The sequence below is a fragment of the Corvus moneduloides genome, chromosome 9 (assembly GCF_009650955.1).
Source record: "Corvus moneduloides isolate bCorMon1 chromosome 9, bCorMon1.pri, whole genome shotgun sequence".
Lineage (NCBI taxonomy): Eukaryota > Metazoa > Chordata > Aves > Passeriformes > Corvidae > Corvus > Corvus moneduloides.
Genome location: NC_045484.1, coordinates 23,367,168 through 23,388,282, shown reverse-complemented (window position 1 = coordinate 23,388,282; position 21,115 = coordinate 23,367,168). Strand labels below are relative to the sequence as shown.

At 38.5% G+C, this 21,115-nt stretch overlaps 1 protein-coding gene across 4 annotated transcripts in view; it reads right to left on the bottom strand.

Annotated features, from left to right (window-relative positions):
- The window catches only part of MAST2 (microtubule associated serine/threonine kinase 2), a 188,620-nt gene that overhangs the window by 166,372 nt on the left and 1,133 nt on the right, over positions 1–21,115 (bottom strand). For all 4 annotated transcript variants that reach the window (XM_032117309.1, XM_032117303.1, XM_032117304.1 and 1 more), the window contains exon 2: positions 1,163–1,310. In XM_032117309.1, coding sequence (XP_031973200.1) covers positions 1,163–1,310 — 148 coding nt within the window. The remainder of the gene's footprint in view (positions 1–1,162; positions 1,311–21,115) is intronic.

The window sequence follows — 21,115 nt, the reverse complement described above, 5'->3', positions numbered from 1 at the left end:
TAACCTGCCTTGGGGAACAAACTTACATGCATACAAAACACTATGAATGTTTCCATTTTTCAGAAACTATCCACTTACTACAAATAAAACACTAAGCCAAGGCCAAGCCAAAATAAAACATACATACTTTACTGCTTATTTAATTCTATTACACCTAACACTTCAAACATGAAAATATTTATCTTTCTCTGATAAAACATGAGGGACTGGGACTGGATGTATTTTCGCAATCATGTAAATCAAGCCCATGCTGATGCCAAAAAGGTGGTTTCACCTTCTTCCTCTTTCCCTCCCACCTGAGAATTTTGAACTCTTCTAGTTCTTGCACTAACATGCAAATAGGCAAACAGCCTAATTTGGGAGGAAATGGGCTGCAACTTAACTCTACAGAATAACAGTGGCATTCAGGCATATCAGCTCTTTCATTCTAGACTGATCATGCAGCTCTCTGTGCTCTATTCCAGCACCACAGACTTTGATATCAGCTTTGAACAGTTGTGAAACCATCCCCTAGCCCACTAGCAAAGTCTTTGAAAAAAAAGAAAACTACTGAACTTGGTTCAATTTTGGCTAATTACTTGCCTATGGTCGCTCCATGGTTCTACAGCTGACAAACTGAATTCTATTACAGGGTTGAATATTGTTTTCACAAGAAAAAACAAATTTTACACAAACTGAAAAAACCATCAAGTTAGTAAGCAAGATTTTTACTTTGAATCACAATTGCCTACAGCTCTTTTGAAGACAAAAAGAAACTAAACAGGAATTCAAACATGATATAAAAAGTCAGCTTCCCAGTAAGAAACAATAGGGCAAAGTGGGCAAGCTTACATTCAGTGATGATGTTGGAAGGGGCAAGAATGCATCAATGTGCCACCTGAAGTTCCACCATTCCATTTTTTTAACTTTACATATTAAATCTTAGCTTCTAACTTTCCATTCTGGACAATATACAAAATTCTCCTCTTAATCCAGGCTTTTTCACTCTTTTCTACTGATATCTCTTTTTGCACCTTTCTCTTACATAACATTTTGCATGCCCTGCCGACAAGAAGTCACCTTACCAGTGACTTACCAGTGTTTTTTATAACAACTGTTATGCCAACAATGCTGCATCTTTAATACTCCTGAAGTGTCATATTATCTTTACAAAATGGCATACCTGACAAAGAACTTGCCAAGCTACCTCTTCGTAGCTTGCAGTCATCTTGACTTAGCTGACGGTGGAGCTTGGTTTTCCCAGCAGATGAAAAGATGTCAGGATTGCTGAGTTTCCTGCAACGCAGCGGAGTGGACTCCGTTATCATCTCCTGGAGAAAGAAAAACAAGTGGAAGTTTGTTAATGACAGCCAAGTATCCTCGTCTGAAACACGCAATCTCCAAAGCATAAAGGAGACCGCTCAAAAAACCGCAAAGAAACAGCCCCCACCACCCACCCCACTTCCCCCACAAAAAAAGAACCAAAACAACACCACTTAACATTGTAGATCCCCCTCTTTGGTGCCCCATAGCTGCACAGAAAGCACATCACAAGGTCCCAGTCAACTATGGTCCTTGAACACCACTGCTGTACGAAATACCATTAATAATAGTCAGAAAAATGCAAATATGCTACAGCAGCTTTTTTCTCTTGCAGTATGTAGGAGAAAAGGGTACTGAAAAAACAGGCTCAGCTTTGATTAAAGCTATTTCCTGCTAAAGCACAAGTACTTTCTCCAGTCTTCTTCAATCTTTATTCCATCCAGTCTGTGAGTAATATACCTATAAAGAAACTGTTGCAATGTCTATTGCAACCCAAAACTCCTATTATAAGTTACAGCTCTACAAAGACCATATGCACAACTAAATAATAATTAGGATAACAATCAGCCTTTGTGTCATGTCTTTGTTATTACTACAAACAAAATTAGACATGTATGTCAGAAACACTCCCACACATGTGAATTCCTTTCACAGGATACAGCAAAATTTCAGTCAAAATAGCATAGGCAGAGCAGTGTCAAGCACAGCCACAGTGCTTTCCTCGTGCTTTTCATTGTTCTGGAGGTGTCAAACTCTCATTCCACACCCAAAGAAGAACAATGAGCTTTGCTATCAGACACAGATTTGAAGACGTGACACTTTCCATTATAGCCCATAGAGATGAACTGCTCAAGTTCTCCCTTCTCTGCAGTGTGAAACATTCAACTTGTTTTAATGGACTCCTCCATTTGATTTCAAATGCCTCTCAAGTGCCTGTACAGCACTTCAAGCCATGCTTATCCTCATAAAAATCTCATCTGAGGCAGAAAATAAACTTTCCCTGCATGATACATTACCACACAATTTAACATAGTTTTGAATTATGTTTCAATCAAAAACTAGTTTACTAGTTATGGTTTTTAATTAAAATTTGCAGATTCTAGTCAAAATCTATTTCTAAAGTCATTAATTCAAATCTATTCAGTCTACAGTGTTATGCCTCAAACTGTCAAATCCAGACCAGGACTACACACTTTAAAAACCTCAAGGGGAAAGGAGGGGAGGGGAAGGAGATGAATAAAGTGGTTTTACACAGGAAAAAAAACTGATTTGGGATTTGAAATAGAATTCTCATTTAGCTCTGAGTCACTCATTCTCAACCTTTCTTAGACCCCATCTCCTTCTAATCATGAAATATTTTGGCACCTCATAATACTGAATAACTTTGTTATTGTTTGAGGGACAGCAATGCTTTGCTCCACATCAGCTTCAGCAGTGCACCTTTCCCAGGCTGCTCTGGATACATTTTCTTCTCTGGTTCTGGTCAGACTTTCAGTCGCCAGTGTCTAAACCAGATCACGAGAGACACCTGGGTACCAAAGCAGGTCAGTTCACTTGCCCAGTTCACCACACAGCTGCAAACAGTTGTGTTGGTGCAAGAGTGGGGAGAGGATCAAAAACAAATGACCTGGGGTAGAGAAAACTGCTCGAGCTGAAAAACTCTTTTAACCTTATGGTTCCTCATACACATCTTTGAGCAAAGAGCATCACATTTTCATTTGTCTCTGACCTTCCCCACAAAGGTACTTTATTTCCAGCAGCCTACACTTCTGCTTTTCTGTCATTTGGAGAGCTGAAAAGGCACCTACCTGTCTTTCTCTTTGTACTTGGGAGTAAGCTAAATAATATTAAATTGCAGCATTAGCAGTCCCCCAGCACAGGGGACTCTAAAAGCTGCAGAGGCCAATGGCAGAGAGTCTTTGCTGCTTCTGTTCAGGATGGCAGAACATGGTTACATCCGTGTATATGACTGTAAGTAGACACACAGAAACATGCACACACTTTTATTAAGGCCTGTCCTAAATACCTATAATGTCTGAAATCTGGCACATTTACCACCCGTGACAGTCTGAAATTACCACACCTCAAAAAAAGAAAAGAACTCACGAACATGGGCACTCCAGGTTACAAACAAATGACTTAAGAACCTCATCCAGCCTACCCTCTCACACTCCTTTATGTTTCAATTCCAAATGTTCCCAGCATCCTTCAGTATGCAGCTACTTCCCTGAAACTAGTCATGTGTTGAAAGGCCCCGTGCACATCATCAGCAGTTAAAATTACAACGTCAAAGACTAACTTGAAGGGAAGTGTTCTGACTGGGACTTCTTTGTTCAAAGTTTTGGGGGTGTTTGTTGGTGTTTTGGAGGTTTCATTTGTTTTGCTGTTTTGGTTTTTCCCCTGCAGGTGTATATTCACTTCCCCTTCAACACACATACAAACACACACATATACACCTCTCAGCAGTCCTTCTCAGTGAACTGCAACCAAATAAGAACATTCATTCACTTAGGACACCAGGTAAAGAAAGGCAAGTCAGAAACAAAAGTACTCTAAGTCATGTTACAAGCAATTTCTGTATTTCACACCTCTCTTTCTCCACACAATATATAAATATTCACATACCCCTACCAGGCAAAGAATCTGCCCACTTCCCTACCCCTCCCCTTTTCCCTCTATGCACAGTCTCCTTTTATTGGCAAAAATAATTACAAATCCTTAATGTGTCTTCTTGAGTTACAGTACACAAGTCTTGTAGATCTGATAATATCTAAATCAAAAGTTCTCCAGATGAAGGGCAAACCTACTCCTACCACAGTATCTGATCTGCTACAACACCTGCCTACACACACCTTTGAGGTCAGCCCAATGGCATAAGCTACTTCTCAAAAAGCCATTCCATATGACAGCTGTCCCCAGGTTCAGCTTTCCACCAGGACTTCTACCACAGAGATAAGAAAGGAATAGTAGAAAGGTAAAAACAGCTTCCCACACACTCCAAAGAATCCAAGCTGTCTTCTAGACAAGATAGATTTGGTACATATTACATATAGAAAAATCTTCATGAGCCCTTTTTTTGTTAAGCACATTAAACACTTGGGCAATATTCAGAAGACTATATAGGTGTTAAATGTCTGGAAGAAAGGGTCTCCAATCACATTCTGCAGGTTTATATACTGTTTAACTTTTAAAACAGGTATTAAAAGAGTAAAAGAAAAAAAAAGTGACTGTTCTGAGACAGCCTACTATGTTTTAAAAAATGCTAAGTGCAACACAGCCAGTTTAAAATTTCATTTTCTAAAAGCTGTGCCCATATTGTGTCAGCAAACAATGAAGAGGGAAAGTTTTAGCTTGACAACAATAGAGCTGTCTTTCATAAGACTGCAATTTACTTCACTCATCCATCAAAACCCTGCTTTGATACTGCAGATCACAGATGAACTGAATGGAAACAGCAGTAGATTACATTACCACTCTTAAACAAGGAAGGAAAAAAACCTAGAGGAAGAGATCTTTCCCTGTCCTTGCCCCAAAGCAATGCATACAAAGAACACAAAAATCTTACACAACATTCCAAATTAATGAATAAAGAAACTCTTTGCAGCAATAGAGCAAAATTTTGCTTACATGCTTTCAAACCACTAAATTAATCTATCAGAGCAAGTGGTTGAAGAATATATTACATAGAACAAACTGCCATAATTTCAAGGACTCCGCTTCCACTTTTCAAAAGAAAAAATTTTTACAACTCTAGAGATGAAAGCATTAGTAAGCACTTAACACTTTGCTCACACCATGTGAAAAGAACTGTGAGCCTCTCTCCATTCATTTCTTTTCAAATGTGATAAAGAACTTAATTTACTTTGGGCTTGTGGCTTTTGCCACAAGCTAAAAATCAGGTTCAAACAGCCAGCTGATTCCTGCAAAGCTTAGGGCTCAAGATGAAAGCGTCACATAATCTTGATTTGCTAGGCAAAGATTATTGATGTCAGTCCCTACAAAAGTACACAAAAGTTTGCTCACGTAACTTGAAATAGCAGGATATGAAGAAGAATGGCCAAAGCTTTTCTTGACTATCAAGAGGCTCTGCATTTCGCAGCTCAGTCACTTACCACACTTGCACAGAAAAAGCATTAAAACAGTTCTGATACTGGAATAACACACAAGTCTGTTCCTCTTGCCTGAAATCTCACATCAGGGTTATCACACTCAGCTAGATTGTGACGGGAGCTGCAGATAAAAGACAAGAAGCTAAATGCGCTTCTCAATTTGCCTGATCACACTAATATCCCCTGTTAAAATCCTGATCTGGTGATTTCAGAATACAGCTACAAGGAACCTTCTCAGTCATCCTCTCCATTCCATTGCACAGGAAAAGTTCCAAGCAATTAAAGCAGGAAATAAAAAAACAAGCACATAAACCACTGCAAGGATTTTCAGCTCTTTTGTTTCCCCATTGTTCATTTAATAGTGCTGCAAGAGAGCAGCACAGCACAGGTCTTTAATCTACAAAAGGCAGGTGAATACTGCAAATGTGGATTCATGTTTTCCTTGGACAGCCAGGTGAAGCATCACACAGTCAATGAGACTGACACATCAGCGTCAGACCAAAGCTGGGATAAAACTTCTTAAGCCCTGTTTTTATGGCCTACATTTAGGATGTAACAGATCATGCAAAGGACACTTCCCTACATGTAACTGTGTTATAAAATCAAACACAAACTGCCTCACAATCTCTACAACAAGCAAAAGCACTCAGTTGTGACTGACAAACATTCAAGTCTGCAGGTCAAAACATGCTAAACTGTTAGCTGGGGGTGGGGAATCTACATAAAAGTTTTCTATGAACAGGAAATCCATTAATAAGAAAAATGAGAAACCTTTTTTATGAAGCCTAATGAGCGTAACAACCTTAGGTCATCTGGAAGTGAATCCTAGCAAACTGTTGGAAGGAAGAATGAAAATTTAGTTACAATAAACTGGCCAAGAATTCACTGTTATTAGCCCATCCTATATCTTATTGGAAGATAACCAATGAGCAATGTAGCTTGAGGGTAACTTGATACTTTCTGAATTTTTTGAAAGCACCAAAAATAGTCAACATTGAAAGCTGCACTTTCTATTTTTTAGCACAGCACTGTTTGTCCTTTAAAAGATAAAAGCCTGTTGTGTCAGGGCTGTGTGCATATCTGAGAAGCATTCTTTTTCTTCTCAGCCTTTCCTCATCACTTTATATAATCTGTGTGCATACCCTTAATGAAAGATAAATGTGATCCTGTCATTAGGCCTGCTCTAATATACTCTAAAATACACTGAAAATTAAAGCCTAGAGAACAGATCACAAACCAAATATCTATGTATATAAGTAGCAATTAGTGCAATGGAATCATAGTATTTATGCTTTAGTATTTAGCACTGAAATTTGCCTTAACTTTCTAGTCTGGACATTACACATTGGGAGGAGAGGGCCAGCAGTTTACCAGGAAGCTGGGGTGAGCCCACACGTGACCAAAATTGTAGGCTAAATAAGAATTTGCAACTAAATCTCTTTTTAACTGTGTGTGCTTAACTCGTGTACTTGCCAGCAGCACCCTGAAAAATGTCAGAGACAGCAGAATCAAGGAAAATTATAGTAAATCAACACAGCCTCTTAGGAGCTATAATATATTGGTCTACGACATCAACAACAGAGAAAAGCTTTACAGAATGCATTACATCATATAAAAGTGTCAGTATTTTAAAGATGGGAGAGAGTCCTTCACTGTTTTTCTCTGTAGTAGATTTATTTAAAGAACTTTGCAATAAATTCCAACATTTCTACAACAATAAATACATAAACTTAATTTAGTGTCAATATTAAGTTTTCAAAATGACTGCAAAGCCAAGTGTTATTTGCCACAGTGACGTTTTCAACACATCATGCACACATTTACCATTCTGAATACCTACAGCTTCCTCTGTACACTCATCTGCAGTTAAAACACAGATGACAGAAAAGTTACAAACTCAAAACTTTCTATATTAAAAAAAAAATTCCACAGTTAAAGCCAAACAAACAAGAAAAAAAAGGAATGTTCCCTGAAAGACCCAGTATCAGAAGCCTATACTACCAGATACACTCTCCTTATCTTCTTCTTCCAATGAGATTTTTTTTCTTGTTAACTCTTCAGGAAACAACTACAGGGCATGTTTGATTAGAACTAACAAATTAGAAGATTTAATGTTTCATCAGGAAAGTTAGTACTGTTAACTTTGTTGTGAAGTGTCCCAGCTGCAGGATCACATGAAAAAGCTTGTTATAAAGAAAAGGTAAATATTTACAACTGTGTACATTATTAGCCCCATTCAGAGGACCACTGAGATGCAGAAACGTTTTATTCCTAATGGAACCACAGTCTAGAAGAGAAGGTAATTGATGATTAAATTGTATCAGCTTGAATGTTTGGTCCTTACATGAAAACACAAATGGCTTAAACAAAGTATTCAATCCTACTTCAAGATCTCCCCAACAGCGAAAAGGGAAGAGTAATTCTTGAACTCAGCTTGTAAATGCCTAAAGCCAAATGAATTTCATCAAGGGAAGAAGAAGAAACAGAGCCTCCAAAGTGTGTATCAGACTTCACAGAGGCTCAAAGAAACCACTATCAATCTATCAAGACTCCAAACCCCACACCAGGCTCAGTAGCTACACTGACAACAAAACCAGTCTGAACAAAGACACTGAGCATTAAGGCCACATCATTCCTTTATCATTGCTCTTCTAGCATGAGTATTGCAAACCTTAGAAGGTTGCATTGAGCAGGGAAATTAACTCCTGGCCAGATAAAACAAAACAACTCTATAATTCATCATCCTTACTCATACGCTGTCAGGATTAAAAGAAAAAGGACCCCCAAAAAGGGATTTGTAATAAAATTTTATTTTATAAGACATCAAAACACCTTCTCTCTGAAGATTTTCTTTCAACAGACTCAAATGATGTGCCAAGCATGTGATGTGTCCCAACATCACTGACGAGGATTACTGCAAGTTCTCTTGAGCATCCTGTGTGTTATCAAATACTCATTCATCTTCTTTATTCTTGTCTATTAGGTTTTACATGGTTAAATAGAGGTGAATATTTAGATTTGCTAAAGACCATAACACACAGCATTAGCGAACAAAACTTTCCTTGCTTGTCAGCTCCTTACAGATTTATTCAGATATTTATTACAAAGAAAACACTGAACTGAACACCTCAATACAACTACGCTGTGAGACAGACTAAAAGGGGAACTGCTCCTGGAACCAGGCAAGCAGCAGAAGCAGCTGCATTTTAATCTGTGCAGGCAAAGAAACCTATGATTTCATGTTGGCTACAAAAAGGAGACTTACCAGAGCATTCCACAGGGCACCTTGATTCCCTGCAACACTGATGCTCACTTAGGAACTTTCAGATCTCCAACTATATTGGTTTTTGTGCACATTACATTGTCTCACTGTCTCGTTCACAGGGAAAGAATGAACCAACATAAAATACCTAATACCTGAGTAAATTCTGTTGAATTCCCATTAAAATGTTACCATCTAATTAATTTTCATTTGGAATGTAAATTCCCTGGGTTTTTAGGGACAGAGATGAACAAAACCTAGCGATAAGTTTTAACTTCATTCAACTTACAGAAACAAACAATTGCTTCATAGCAATAGAACCAGGAAGAAAGTTTCATCTGATTTTATACATTTCAGACAGGAACCTCCAGGCTGCATTGGAAAAACTGAGATGTTATCTGTATTAATATTTGATTCTTGACCCAAAACAATATAGACTTCTCTATGTCTAAGGTACAAATAAAATAAATTTTAAATCAAAATACTAGCTGAAAATACAAAGTTTGACAAGCAAACAAAAACAGTGTATTAAAATGTGTGTACTGTATAAAAATTACTTATCTACTAATAATGCAGAGTTCTAATCTTGTTTTGCAAAAAGCAGTTTCCAAAGAAAAATGTTTGAAGTACAATCTCAAATAAAATATCTGTTGGTCCATATGAGACATTGCCCTTAAAAAACTGTCCCAAGACTAAGGAGGCCAGAGGAATAGCCCTACTGCTATTCCAAGGTTTGTTTCAAATGAAGCTGCCTACAAAGAAAATTGAAAGTAACTCATAAACTGAACTTTGGTGGAGAATCACTCAGGTGAGCTCAAGGGACTTTTCTAATCAGACATTCAGTGGCTACTTACAGATGTGTAATACAATTTTAAGACTTGAGAATAACTGTTAAAGCTCACTTGAATAGCAAATATTGCAGAAAGAAAAGTATGAAACCAGAAAACACAACAGGAATCTGCTTTAGCAACACTAATATTTTTGCCCAGGATTCTTTTATGCATCACAGATATGACCTGAATAGTAGTAGTAGTGAAACCATCTGTAGTTAGACAGAGGTTTCTGGCAAAATAAAATGTAACAAAAACCAGTGGACTGCTGAGAGTTAGAACAGTATCTGTTCATATACATGACAAAGAGAGACCAAGATGCAATTTAATCTGGTATTATTATCACTGAGGAGGATCTCTATTTGCAGTATGAAAAAAAAAAAAAATTTTGTGAAAGTTCCAACCCTTTGGCATCAATATTTTTGTTTCCATGAACCATCTGCAACCTTCTCACTTCCTACCGCAAATGAGATAAGCAGATCGATTCAGAGCCAAAAATAAGAAGCACTTGTGTGAAGTTCTCCTGAGAACAAATTTTCCCTGAGATTCAACACCAGATCTGCATGTATAGAAGAGGGAAAAAAATTACTATTTTATTATAAAACTGTAAATACAATTACCAGAGGCTTCAGACTTGAATGAAATTAAGTCAACCCTTGGACACACAATAAATGCTTAGTCCTTAGCTTCTCTTAATAGAAGTCCCATTAAATAGCAGTCAAAGATAAACTAATTCACAATTCTTATCAATGTCTGCACAAAGAAATGGAGACTCTATAATCTGCACAAAAGCTTCTCCTCACCAAGCAGTGTAATACAGTTCCATCACAAAGGAACAAAAGCCGAAATTTTTTCAAGGACAAGACGTATTTCTTCCCTTCTGCCTGAGAACAGGAACAATGCCCAAGTGTTAGGTTTATGAACACCACCGTGCCTTGAGCTCTAACAAAGACTGGAGTCAGCAGACACTTCTGCTAAAGTGCCTGCTAAACTGGCAAAACAACCCTGTAAACAGAATCTCCTCTGTCCTAAAAACAGGGATTAATGTAAATGTCAAAGAATATACAAATAACTAAATGAATGAATAATTTAACTTTCAGGGTCGTATTTTTGTCACCTTCATACTGCACAGGTCCAAATTAAGTCAATTAATAAAAACATAGTTGCTACTAATATGTCACTGCATCCATCTATGCTTGGATGCTTAAACATCTAAATGCCTTCCGTCACTGCAGTAACCATACAACTCATTTATAAGCTTTTCTCTAAAACAGTGATTTTAATTTATTCATTCGGTCTTTGATCTTCTGGGGCTGTTCAGAACACTTGACATCAGTTCTGACTACCTCATTTCCTTCTAAGTGTCTTTTCTCAAGTTCCATATTAAAATGTTATTTTTATGATAATAAAATGCTTGTAAATACACTAAGTATCGAATGGTGTGATTTTAGCAACTAATAAACCTGTTTTAATTACTAGGCATTCCATTTTTGAGATGACATTTCCTTGCTCTGGGGCATTATAAAAGCTCCTTTACAATAAAACTGGAGTAAGATACAGCCATAAGAAGAGCTGCTGCTACTCCTCAGTGAACAGAGGACATGCAACTACCAGATTAACAGAAAAAACATCAAAGAAACATTGCTAGACATGAAATTATTTCACTGTCTATGGGTGCATTTTTTCCAAGTAGCACCCCACATTGACATTACACACTCTTGTCCAGTTTTGTCTTTCCTAGAGTTTAACACTTTGCTTGCATTAGTGAAGTTGGATTCTCTGAAAGCTGCGTAGAAGACAAAGGCAGTTTTGCCATTTGTGTACTTGCTTTGTAAGAACAAACTGTTTTTAAGAAAGAGTGCATGGAAAAGCAATTTGATCATTCTGAGCTGTATGCCCTTGAATGCAAAGAGAGCAAATCTCTAGTTTAGCACCTGGGATATCTGGAAATCATAGAATCATATATTGGTTTGGATTAGAAGAGACTTTCAAAGATCATCCAGTTCCAACCCCCTTCCCATGGGCAAGGACACCTTTCACTAGATCAAGCTGTTTGAAATCCCCTCCAACCTGACCTTGAACCCTTCCAGGGAGGGGGCATCTACCACCTCTTAGCAACCTATTCCAGTGTGTCACCACACTCTTTGTAAAAAATGTCTTTCTTAGATCTAACCTAAATCAACTCTCCTTCAGTTTTAAACCGTTACCCCTTGTCCTATCCCAACAGGCCCCACTAAAAGAACTCCACATGCACAGGGAAACAGCCTTCCTAGAAACATGGAACCATGCTAAAACCATTTGCAGAGTCTAACTCAGGTGTTTGTGCAGTCCTTCTGCACATGTAAGACCCTGAGTGGGATGAAAACAACCTGCAGAGGTAGCAGCACCAAGGGCCCATTATACATAGTACCAAACAGGCATATTAGAAAACTAATAGAAAACTAGGTTTTTAAAATCATTATTATTGAGCTCAAAGCATGACAGCTGTATTTTTAAAGGATAAAAGGAAAACAGGCTTGAGCATCAATTAATCAGTCTGACAAATATTGCATTTCATAGAAGTCTTCAAGCTTCCTGAAATGCAGCTGTAATGTTTCCTCAAGTTTTCACCTCATGGAATGAATTCCCCTCACTCCTTGGTGGATGTATCTTTTCCACTTAGTTTTTGTTTGTTTGGATTAACAAAACACTACAAAGTGTCTCAAGTTTAGGTCTAACTGCACACATAATTTAGTCTTTAGCAAAACTGCCTTCAGTATGCTGCAGGCCAGCATTTGTTTACCACTGTAACCTTTCTGTACTGTCTCTTCCACCCTGGAAGACAATCTGCTCTGAGAACTCTTCCATCAAATCCCATAGGGGAAATTCAACAGGGGTGGCAGGACCTACACAATCTATTACTGGTTTTTAATTCTGTTGTGCTGGCAGCTAACACATCCAAGTGATAAACACACACAGTGTATATTGGGCTAATTTCCACAAGACAGCTCAGAGTCACTGCAGGAAGTTAGGACTAGATGAATGAGCCCCATAGAAGCAAAAACTTCACTGGAAATCTGTCTGAATGGATTGCTGGGTGTTTGGACAATGAGCAGATACTAGAATGTGCATTCCAGAAGTGTACTGAAAATCAGTGTTTTATTATAACTCTTGTTAAGTATTTTTACCATTAGCTGAATTAGCTGGTATGTCAAATACCTACAAGAGTTTCAGAACACAGCATGACTCAGTAAATGTCAAGACAAAAATTATCCAAGTATCAATCAATTAACTAATTAACTTATTTTGGCTACAAATAGCTGAGAATGTTTATGGCAGATTACTTGTCACACCATATAACAAAAAACATCAGAGAAAATCTTCCTATATAGACAGCTCATGAGGACATTTGTGGACTGAAACTGAATCAGAAATTACATTTCAAAAATTCTTACACTCCCCCCAGTCCAACCTCAACAGTTGAAGCCATCTGCATCTGGAAATTTAAACACATACATGGAATGTTTTGAATTGCTGTCTTGCTTTTACATTCATAAAAATCCAGACCAACTAAAAGGGTTTAGAATGTGTTTTATTGGTAGAAGTGTTTACTATATGTATAACAAAAAGTGAAAATATTTACGATGCAACTCCAAGAGCAAAGACAGTATTTTTTTCCTGGAAAGAAACACAGCATCATCCTATTTTCCATGTACATAATGGACTCCATTAACACTAGAGCAATTGCAAATAGCAAAAAAATTATAAGCTAGACAGCTAGACTTCCAAATTATTGCTAGGCTGTCAATCTTGAACCCTCTTCCCTCACTGCACTGTAATGTGCATTTATAACAGAACATTTGAAAATAACTTCTGACAGATTACTAGATTTAGGGTTCGTGAGACCTAAGATGTAAGTTAAATAAAAACCTCACAGAAAACACAGCTTAGAGGAAGAGCAAATTAAAAAGTTCTAAATCTGGTTTCAAAGGTAGTTTTTTTGAGTGTACATGGACTCGGTTTCTTACTTCAAAGAGCAGCATTTTCACCAGGCTTCAAACAGTACTACATCACTACAAAAATACACTAACCACAGCACATCATTATTTGATGTGGAAATGAAATCACTGAGACTCTGTATGACCTGTTCATTTATCTATTGTGGTTCTTGAGGAACCAAGTCTTACTGGGTGATAAAGGATTTTGGTTTAGTCTCAAATAGTTCACCAGCCTGGTGGTCTTCACTGCTTCATTAGCTTCAGCTACTCAGCTTCCATGAATAGGAATTAAATAAGACTTTAAAAAAACTTTTATTTCACATCTACAATAATACACTGCATTTCTTATAAGCACTAAAGCTATGTTGGCTTATGGCAGGCAGCATGGGCAATAAAAAATATGTATCAGAGAAAAATAAAGAATTGCCCTTTCTAGAGACTCTCAAGAACTACCTTGACAAGCAGGACAACATTCACACTCTGTGCTGCAAGAAGGCAGATGAGCTTGCTCAAGAAGTCAACTACTAGGTGTAAAGTACCCATTCCTCCAACACAAGACATTTGGATATATTGCTTGGTTTCCCAAAGCATCCAGTCAGGAATATATCCAAAATCTTTGAGTGTTTTGCAGCTGCCTAATCCCAGCCTTGGACAGCACCCCACTGATATCCTCAAGTGCTCTGTAACAAACAGTAAGTAGCAGCAGCTTTCCCCTTAAGGCTAATAATTATTCTAAAGACAAGCAGTGCCACACCAAACCCAGGCACTTCTGATAGAAGAATTCTCTTGGCTCCTTCACTTCTATTCCACTTTTGGACAAGAAATGCATTGTACTGAATCTCTCCACTGCCTGCTTAGCTATTCTAATATGCAAGATATGAAATTAATGTGGCTAATACAATATTTGCTCTTACTCTTCACTTGTGACAGGAAATCGAAGTCCCACATGGGCGAGCTGAATCATCTAAGCTGCTGATGCAATGCCTACCTAGTTATTGATTTACACAAAAGAGATTTGCCCATTAATACTCAACTCAGAGAGAAGTGACAATTCTCTTTTCTCAGGCTAGAGAAGTGCCATCAACCCTCTGGTGCCATTCTGCTCTTACCTAACAAGCCCATTGCAGAATCTGTCACTTGACTCCACATCCCTTTCCTCTGCATCTGGACTTATCTTTTGGCTCAATTCTATTATTATCATCTAATAAGCACATTACAGAATTGATCCCCTGATTCTATTCCACTTTGCCTGCTTTTAGATGACTCTTTCCCTCAGTCACTTTTTCAGCGCCCCATACTTTTAAATATTAGCATGAACACACAAGTGAACTCAGAGGAACAGGTCACCAGGAGCTGCCATCTCTGTTCGATGAGGACACAGAAAGGCAAAACCATGGCTGATGAACAAGTCAGGCAGAAGTAGCTTCTGGCTACTTCTGATCAAGAATCAGTTTATGGTAGGCAGTGAGACACACCTATGGGGCACTGACAGGTTTGTTCTTTCTGGTTTCTTTCCTGCCTCCTCAGAAAAAGGACACAGAAGAAAACAAAGAGAACCATGCATGCTATAAGAGAACAGCTGATTCCTCCACAGCTACACCGTGGTTTCTTCATTACCTTTATTTCTCCATAGAGAAGGGAATAAACTTCAGAAAATAAAGTCTGAGGATAAGTAAGAATGCCTGCCAGCCAACCATGCACTCTGGTTAACCATATTAGAAGCTCCATAGACTAGAATTGTGCATATTTTTATTAGAAAAGAGCACTTATTTTTTGCTTTCTTCCTGTCATAAAAAAGACAGCTAAACAGCAACAAAGGAAGATGAGAAAAGGAAGTCTGAGGTCCGCAAATAGTAACTGAGTTTTTAATGGCAAGTTACAACCACAGGTTGTAATTTAGGAGTCTTTACCAATGTCCTCCTTAGGAACTTTCTTTAGCTCCCTTGAAAAAAGAGGCACAAGTCAGAACTATCCTAAAATCAACCCTAAACAACAATGTCGCAGAACAGGTGGCAATAAGCATTTAAGTAAACAGATGATTCCTGATCTTCTAGAAGTTAGCAGCACTCCATCTCTCCTTTGATAAGAAGGGGCAATGATGTTTACGGAACATACTTGTTTATGATTAACCTATATTTGCTTTTATGGAATATGTAATGTGAATAGTAAAAACTACACTTGACTGCAAATGCAATCTGCATTGCTAGCAATAAGTCCATTTGATTTGGTTTAAATAAACTTCCATCTTCTTAAGTTGCATCCCAGCTTGTAGGTTTTGACATGAAGTTATAAAAAACAGCTTTGAGTGTTGTGAGCTGTTACTCACAGGGCCCATGGCTGGGGGAGCTGCAACAGATCTGTAGAGAAAACCGAGAAGCAAAGTGCCAATCGAACTCCAAAAGCTTTATTCTTCACTTGTCAATCAAAAGGGAAGACTCATGGTAGAAATAACCAAAGGACATCAAACTGTTCTGCAGTCTACATAGAGGGCTCATCACAACAAGGATACTGCCTTTACTAGCACTGATGTCACCTAGAGGGAAAAGAAAAGAAAAAACTTATTATATTTGAAGCACAGAAGTTCTAATTAGGAAAAAAGAAAGATCTCTTCAGTTTCCAGGCTTGCCACGCAGCAAGGAAAGCATGGTAACAGCTTCTCTGCAGCTGTGGAGACAAAATAAATCTGAGTAGCACTCTGGGGTTTGGCCAGTTTTTCCCTGCTGGTCACTGAGTGCTTTCCAAAAAAGAACAGGGTGAGAAGTCAGTGGAAAAGATCCTTTGCTATTCCTTCCAAGAAAAAAAAAGAAGCAAAATATAATGACAACATGAAAGGAGTAATAAGCTTTCTAGCCTACCGTTTATAAGTAGTCTTGGACCAATTTGCATGATTTTACTCATAGATGGAGGAGAAATATCCACATATGCATAACGTTACAAAACCCTCTCTCATATGACACACCCAACTGTGGCAATGCAATCCCCAAAATTGTAAAAAGACAAGTATCAAACATAGTGAAGGAGGAAGCTTGTCTGTGATCACACTATTCCAGGCTGCTGCCAGAATATTACCTGGGTTTGGCACACACTCCAAGAACAATCAAGAGGGAAAAGCACAGAGTTCTAGAAGCAAAAGAACTCAGTGTCTTCTGTTCCAACCAAAGCTCAATTTTACATTTCAAGTACTTCTACATGGAAAAGAGATCAGATAGTAGAGAATTTTTACTGCCTGTGCTAGCACAGGCATATTCCACAGCTGAAAGTTGGCCATTAGACAAAACAACCGTTGAAATAAGATGTCATTTGGTTTTCTAACAGCAGGAATAATTAAACATTGGCTGAGTTTTAAGAAGAGGTGACAAACACACCATGATCTAATGCTAAGATAAGATCAATTTCTCAGAGAGATGTTTTAATTTATCTTCCAGGAAAGCTCCAAAGACTGCCCATGTGGGGCAATCACACTGGATAACCTCAGTATTCCATTTTGGCTTGGGACATAAAAGATCTACAAGGTTTCAAAGACAGGTGGAGAAAAAGGAGTATTTTTGTTACTCTCAGAAAGCTTGTAGCACTACAGTTCAAGAGACAGTCATTGTTAAATGAATTGATTGTAAGTCAGCTTATTCAAAGATCATGAAATAGTTTTTTTCAAGCAGAAATTACTAAATGTACTGGCTGAGGAACACACAGGATCTTCAGGTAGGTAAAAATTTAGAGCTGGAGGTAGCCCACTGCACTGATTGCCCTATAGAAGGGGCTCTCCAACACAAAACTAAGTTGGACTAAGGAGGTTCTTGGCCTATCTCTGCATTATGTTTGCAGTTTTCCTGCTGGCATCAGCTGAACATTTCCTATACAACAAACAGACACAGCAGGGGAGCCTTCAGGTTTACAAACATTTCAGTCCAGCTCTTCATGAGCAGCAGCTGAATTTAACTTTATACACAACAAATGGTCCATCTACCCCAAAATCCTGCCTCTACAACTTGCAGTCCCCTCAACCAGCCCCTTAGACTCCTTGTTGAGATTCTGCTACTGTTTCCCCCTCCATCTCTCATTAATTAACAAAGCCACAAAGTCGTGGAATCTACTGATAAATCCTTCCCTGGGCACCCACAGCAAGAGAGGGAAGCTAGTCAGAATTGATGGGGTCTGCTTCTGTTCCCTCACCTTGTCACATCTCCAAGCAAGCACCCCTGGGTAGCACTCACTAGTTCCCTGCATGCCTTTAGAGCAGAAAATGTCATTCAGTGATGCTCAGTATTCTCTATTTTTACTCTCTGACTCTCAACCTCCATCCCACTAGATCTGCCACAGTACTTCAGTTTTTCTCACATCTGTTTATTGTCCCTCTGCTTTCAGAGGAAGATAGCATTTAGATTTGTTAGGGACACATTAACACCCACTCCTCATGGAAAAAAAATAACAAAGACATTCCACCCGGACAAGTGAAAGGAAGCATAATGCATTTGCCCCACTCCAATGTTCTCCTAGATCATAGCTGATTTCAGTTGTTTTCCTCAGGTGGATCCAGTCTACCTATTAAATAATCTTCACTCCTAATTTCCTCCTTTGCATCTATTACATCCCTTGAGGGAAAAAAAATAGAAAATACACGTATTACCTTTAGCATGAAGATTCACCTCTTGTAAAGCCTGAGTCATCACTTGATACCAGAGGATACAGTGAGTTGCTGTTTGCTACCTACCCTCTGCAGACCAACCACGGTCTTGTACAATTCCATCATAAACCTTTACAGCCATCTCTTCTAGAAAATGAAGAATCCTTTCTATGAGGACTTTGTCTTCTACCTGAAGTAGAAAATGCTAATAAAAGCAGCTCTGACAAATACTGCTTATCATCCATGTGAAATCTTTCATTACAAATATCATAGCATTTAAAACTACTTATGTCAGCATGATATGGAAACAGATAGTGCTTGAAAAATGCCTCTGGATGAGGGTGACAGTCATTCATAAGCAACAATCACTTTCACCTCAACTTCCCATTTTTCTCCTTCAGTGCAGTCAGCAAACATACAATGATTAAGCTAATCCTTTATGGAAATCCAAGTGGGCTGTGTTTGACAAAGACGCCCTCAGTCAATGAAACTAAACTGTCACAGGGTAAGAAAGACAATTTAGTCATGAATTAATGATGGGTGAACAGGAAATAAGTTGGAGGAATTGGCCTTTTTCCCAAAAAAAGAAGGATCACCAGTGGAGTCTCGCAAGGATCTCTTCTGGAATTAACACCTTCCATACTTTAAAGCAAAATCTAGCAAAGAAGTTTGACACTTATGTGACAGAGTTTGCTGACAATGCTTAAAGTTATTCAAGGTTGCAAAAGCAATGGCCAGACATCTGAAGAAGACTTTAATGATACTGCTTAAGTGGGCTGTAAAACAGCAGGTAAATGTAAAGTGATGCACAGTATTAAAAAAAAACACAATACGTACACAATGACAAATTCTGAACTAGTTATTACTGCTTAAAAGAGTGACTAGAGTTATCAAAGTTCCACAGAAGTGTCTACTCAATTCTTAAAGATTGTCAAGAAAAAGCAGGCAGAAGATTAAAGAATGAAACCGAATATGCCATATAAGTTTACTGGGTGGCATATGCTGAAATACTGTAGCTGCTCCTGGTTATTGTAACCCAACGCCATTCCTTGGATTCCTGCATCACTGTCTCCAACCAGGAACACACCTGCAAGAGGTGCAAAGAAGACAGCAAGGACAATGAAAGGGGTAGTCACTTCTTTCTGAAATGGCTCCGGAAAAGTCACAATCAAGGGATGGTAAATAAAAGAAAAAGTCATCAACCCGTAAGTCACACAGAATAACATGGGTTCTCTTTTTCACTGCCTCTTCCAATACAAGAAGTAACAAGCAAGGCATGAAACCAAGCAGGCAGAAAGTTTAAAAGCAAACAAAAATAAGTGTTTTTTCCACACAAAATGTGTTTAAGCCCTACGACTCAGCCACAGGATGTTGTGGATGCTACAAGCATACATGACTTCAAACACTGATTGGACAAATTCATAGAAGAAAAAACCCACTGGGGGCTCTAAAAACAAATATCACCTCTAGTTCCGGAAACCTATGAGCCACAAATTACTGGAGGCTGGGAGAGGCATTTCCTCAATATACACTATACTCTTCTCCAAGCATCTGTTCTTGGCAGCTCGGAGAGGCAGGATACTGGGCGAGAGGGATCTTTAATGTGACCAAGTACAGTCATTCTCACATTCTTGCGTAACTCACGAGAAAGTGCAAACATTAATCGTATGCACATCGGAACTATAAGCACTGCAAAGGACCAGATTTTCAAAGGCCTTCAGGTCAGTACAGTGATTAACTGCTGCAGTCACAGTTTGATAAGGACTTCTTTCAACACTAGAGCAGCTTAGCCTCTCCCAACCACAGACTCGTGCAAATGTATGGCAAACAAAGAGATCTGAATTCAATCCAGAATGGTTCGCTGCAGCTGTGCACACTGTTGCACTGGCACTGCTGAGGGCATGTTACAGGCTTGGAAACAACAGGGCTACATAAATCAGAAGTGGCCCCAAAGGAAATACTTCTCAAGCTACAAGCTGGATCAGTGAAAATGGAGTATCTCTGTCTTCTGAATCTCAGAAGGCCTTTTTTACCACACACACACACACTACCAACTACCGACATTTAAATAAACACTGGATTATTGATATTAAAGACAGAAATGCTGTTTGTTACATTTGTCCAACAAATTCATTTCTCTGCAGTTGTTTACCACACTTACAAAACCTTACATGAAAGACACAAGGGGAGAGGGGGTGAGAGGTTCTCCTTAAAAGTTTGGGGAGTATCTCACACATGGTTGAGTAGAAGCTTTCTTAACTTTAGCTGAAAAACTCCTCCTCCATCCACCAAATACTTGTCAGCACACAAAGATCTGCTCTTACAAGTCACATCAGGTCCCAGTCAGAGCACCCAAGTCAAACACAAATTGGCACTATCTCCCATTAAAAAGCCTTGCGCATCTCAAAAACTGACAGTTCTGAATTTGCAGCCTTCCCTGGTTTGCAGCATTGGGGTTGTTTTGATGAAGCTTCCCAAGTGTTCAATACATTATTCAATACATGGCATGTTCTGTGTGCACGATTTGTAAGTTTCATTCACACTACCAAGAATGGAAATAATTTCCTTCAATTTCCATGTCAATGTCATAAACAGTACATCAAAACAGTACAACAAACACCTTGCTATTGCATTTGGTTGCTCTACAAATTTGTCCACTTAATGGACAGCTGGGAAGATACTGGGTGACCTCTTCTGATTTTAGATTTTTTTTTCCTGAATAAAGATTGTAGCATACCTTAATGGTTTCAGGAAAGAATAAACATCAAAAGCAGTAGCCCCTCTTAAACACCTGGCTTAATAAAGCACTAGAGAATAAAATAATAGACCTCTCCTCTTCAAGGGCCCAGTCTGATAAAGCTGTATTCAAGAGGTATCCACTAGTCCAAGCCAAAATCTAAAGCTCCTATAATTGAAGGCAATATAATACAGCTTTTCTAGGAAAAAACACCCAAGAAATTATTTTAAAAATAGCATAAACCTGTGCATCTGCAACAATGATGCAAACTTACAAC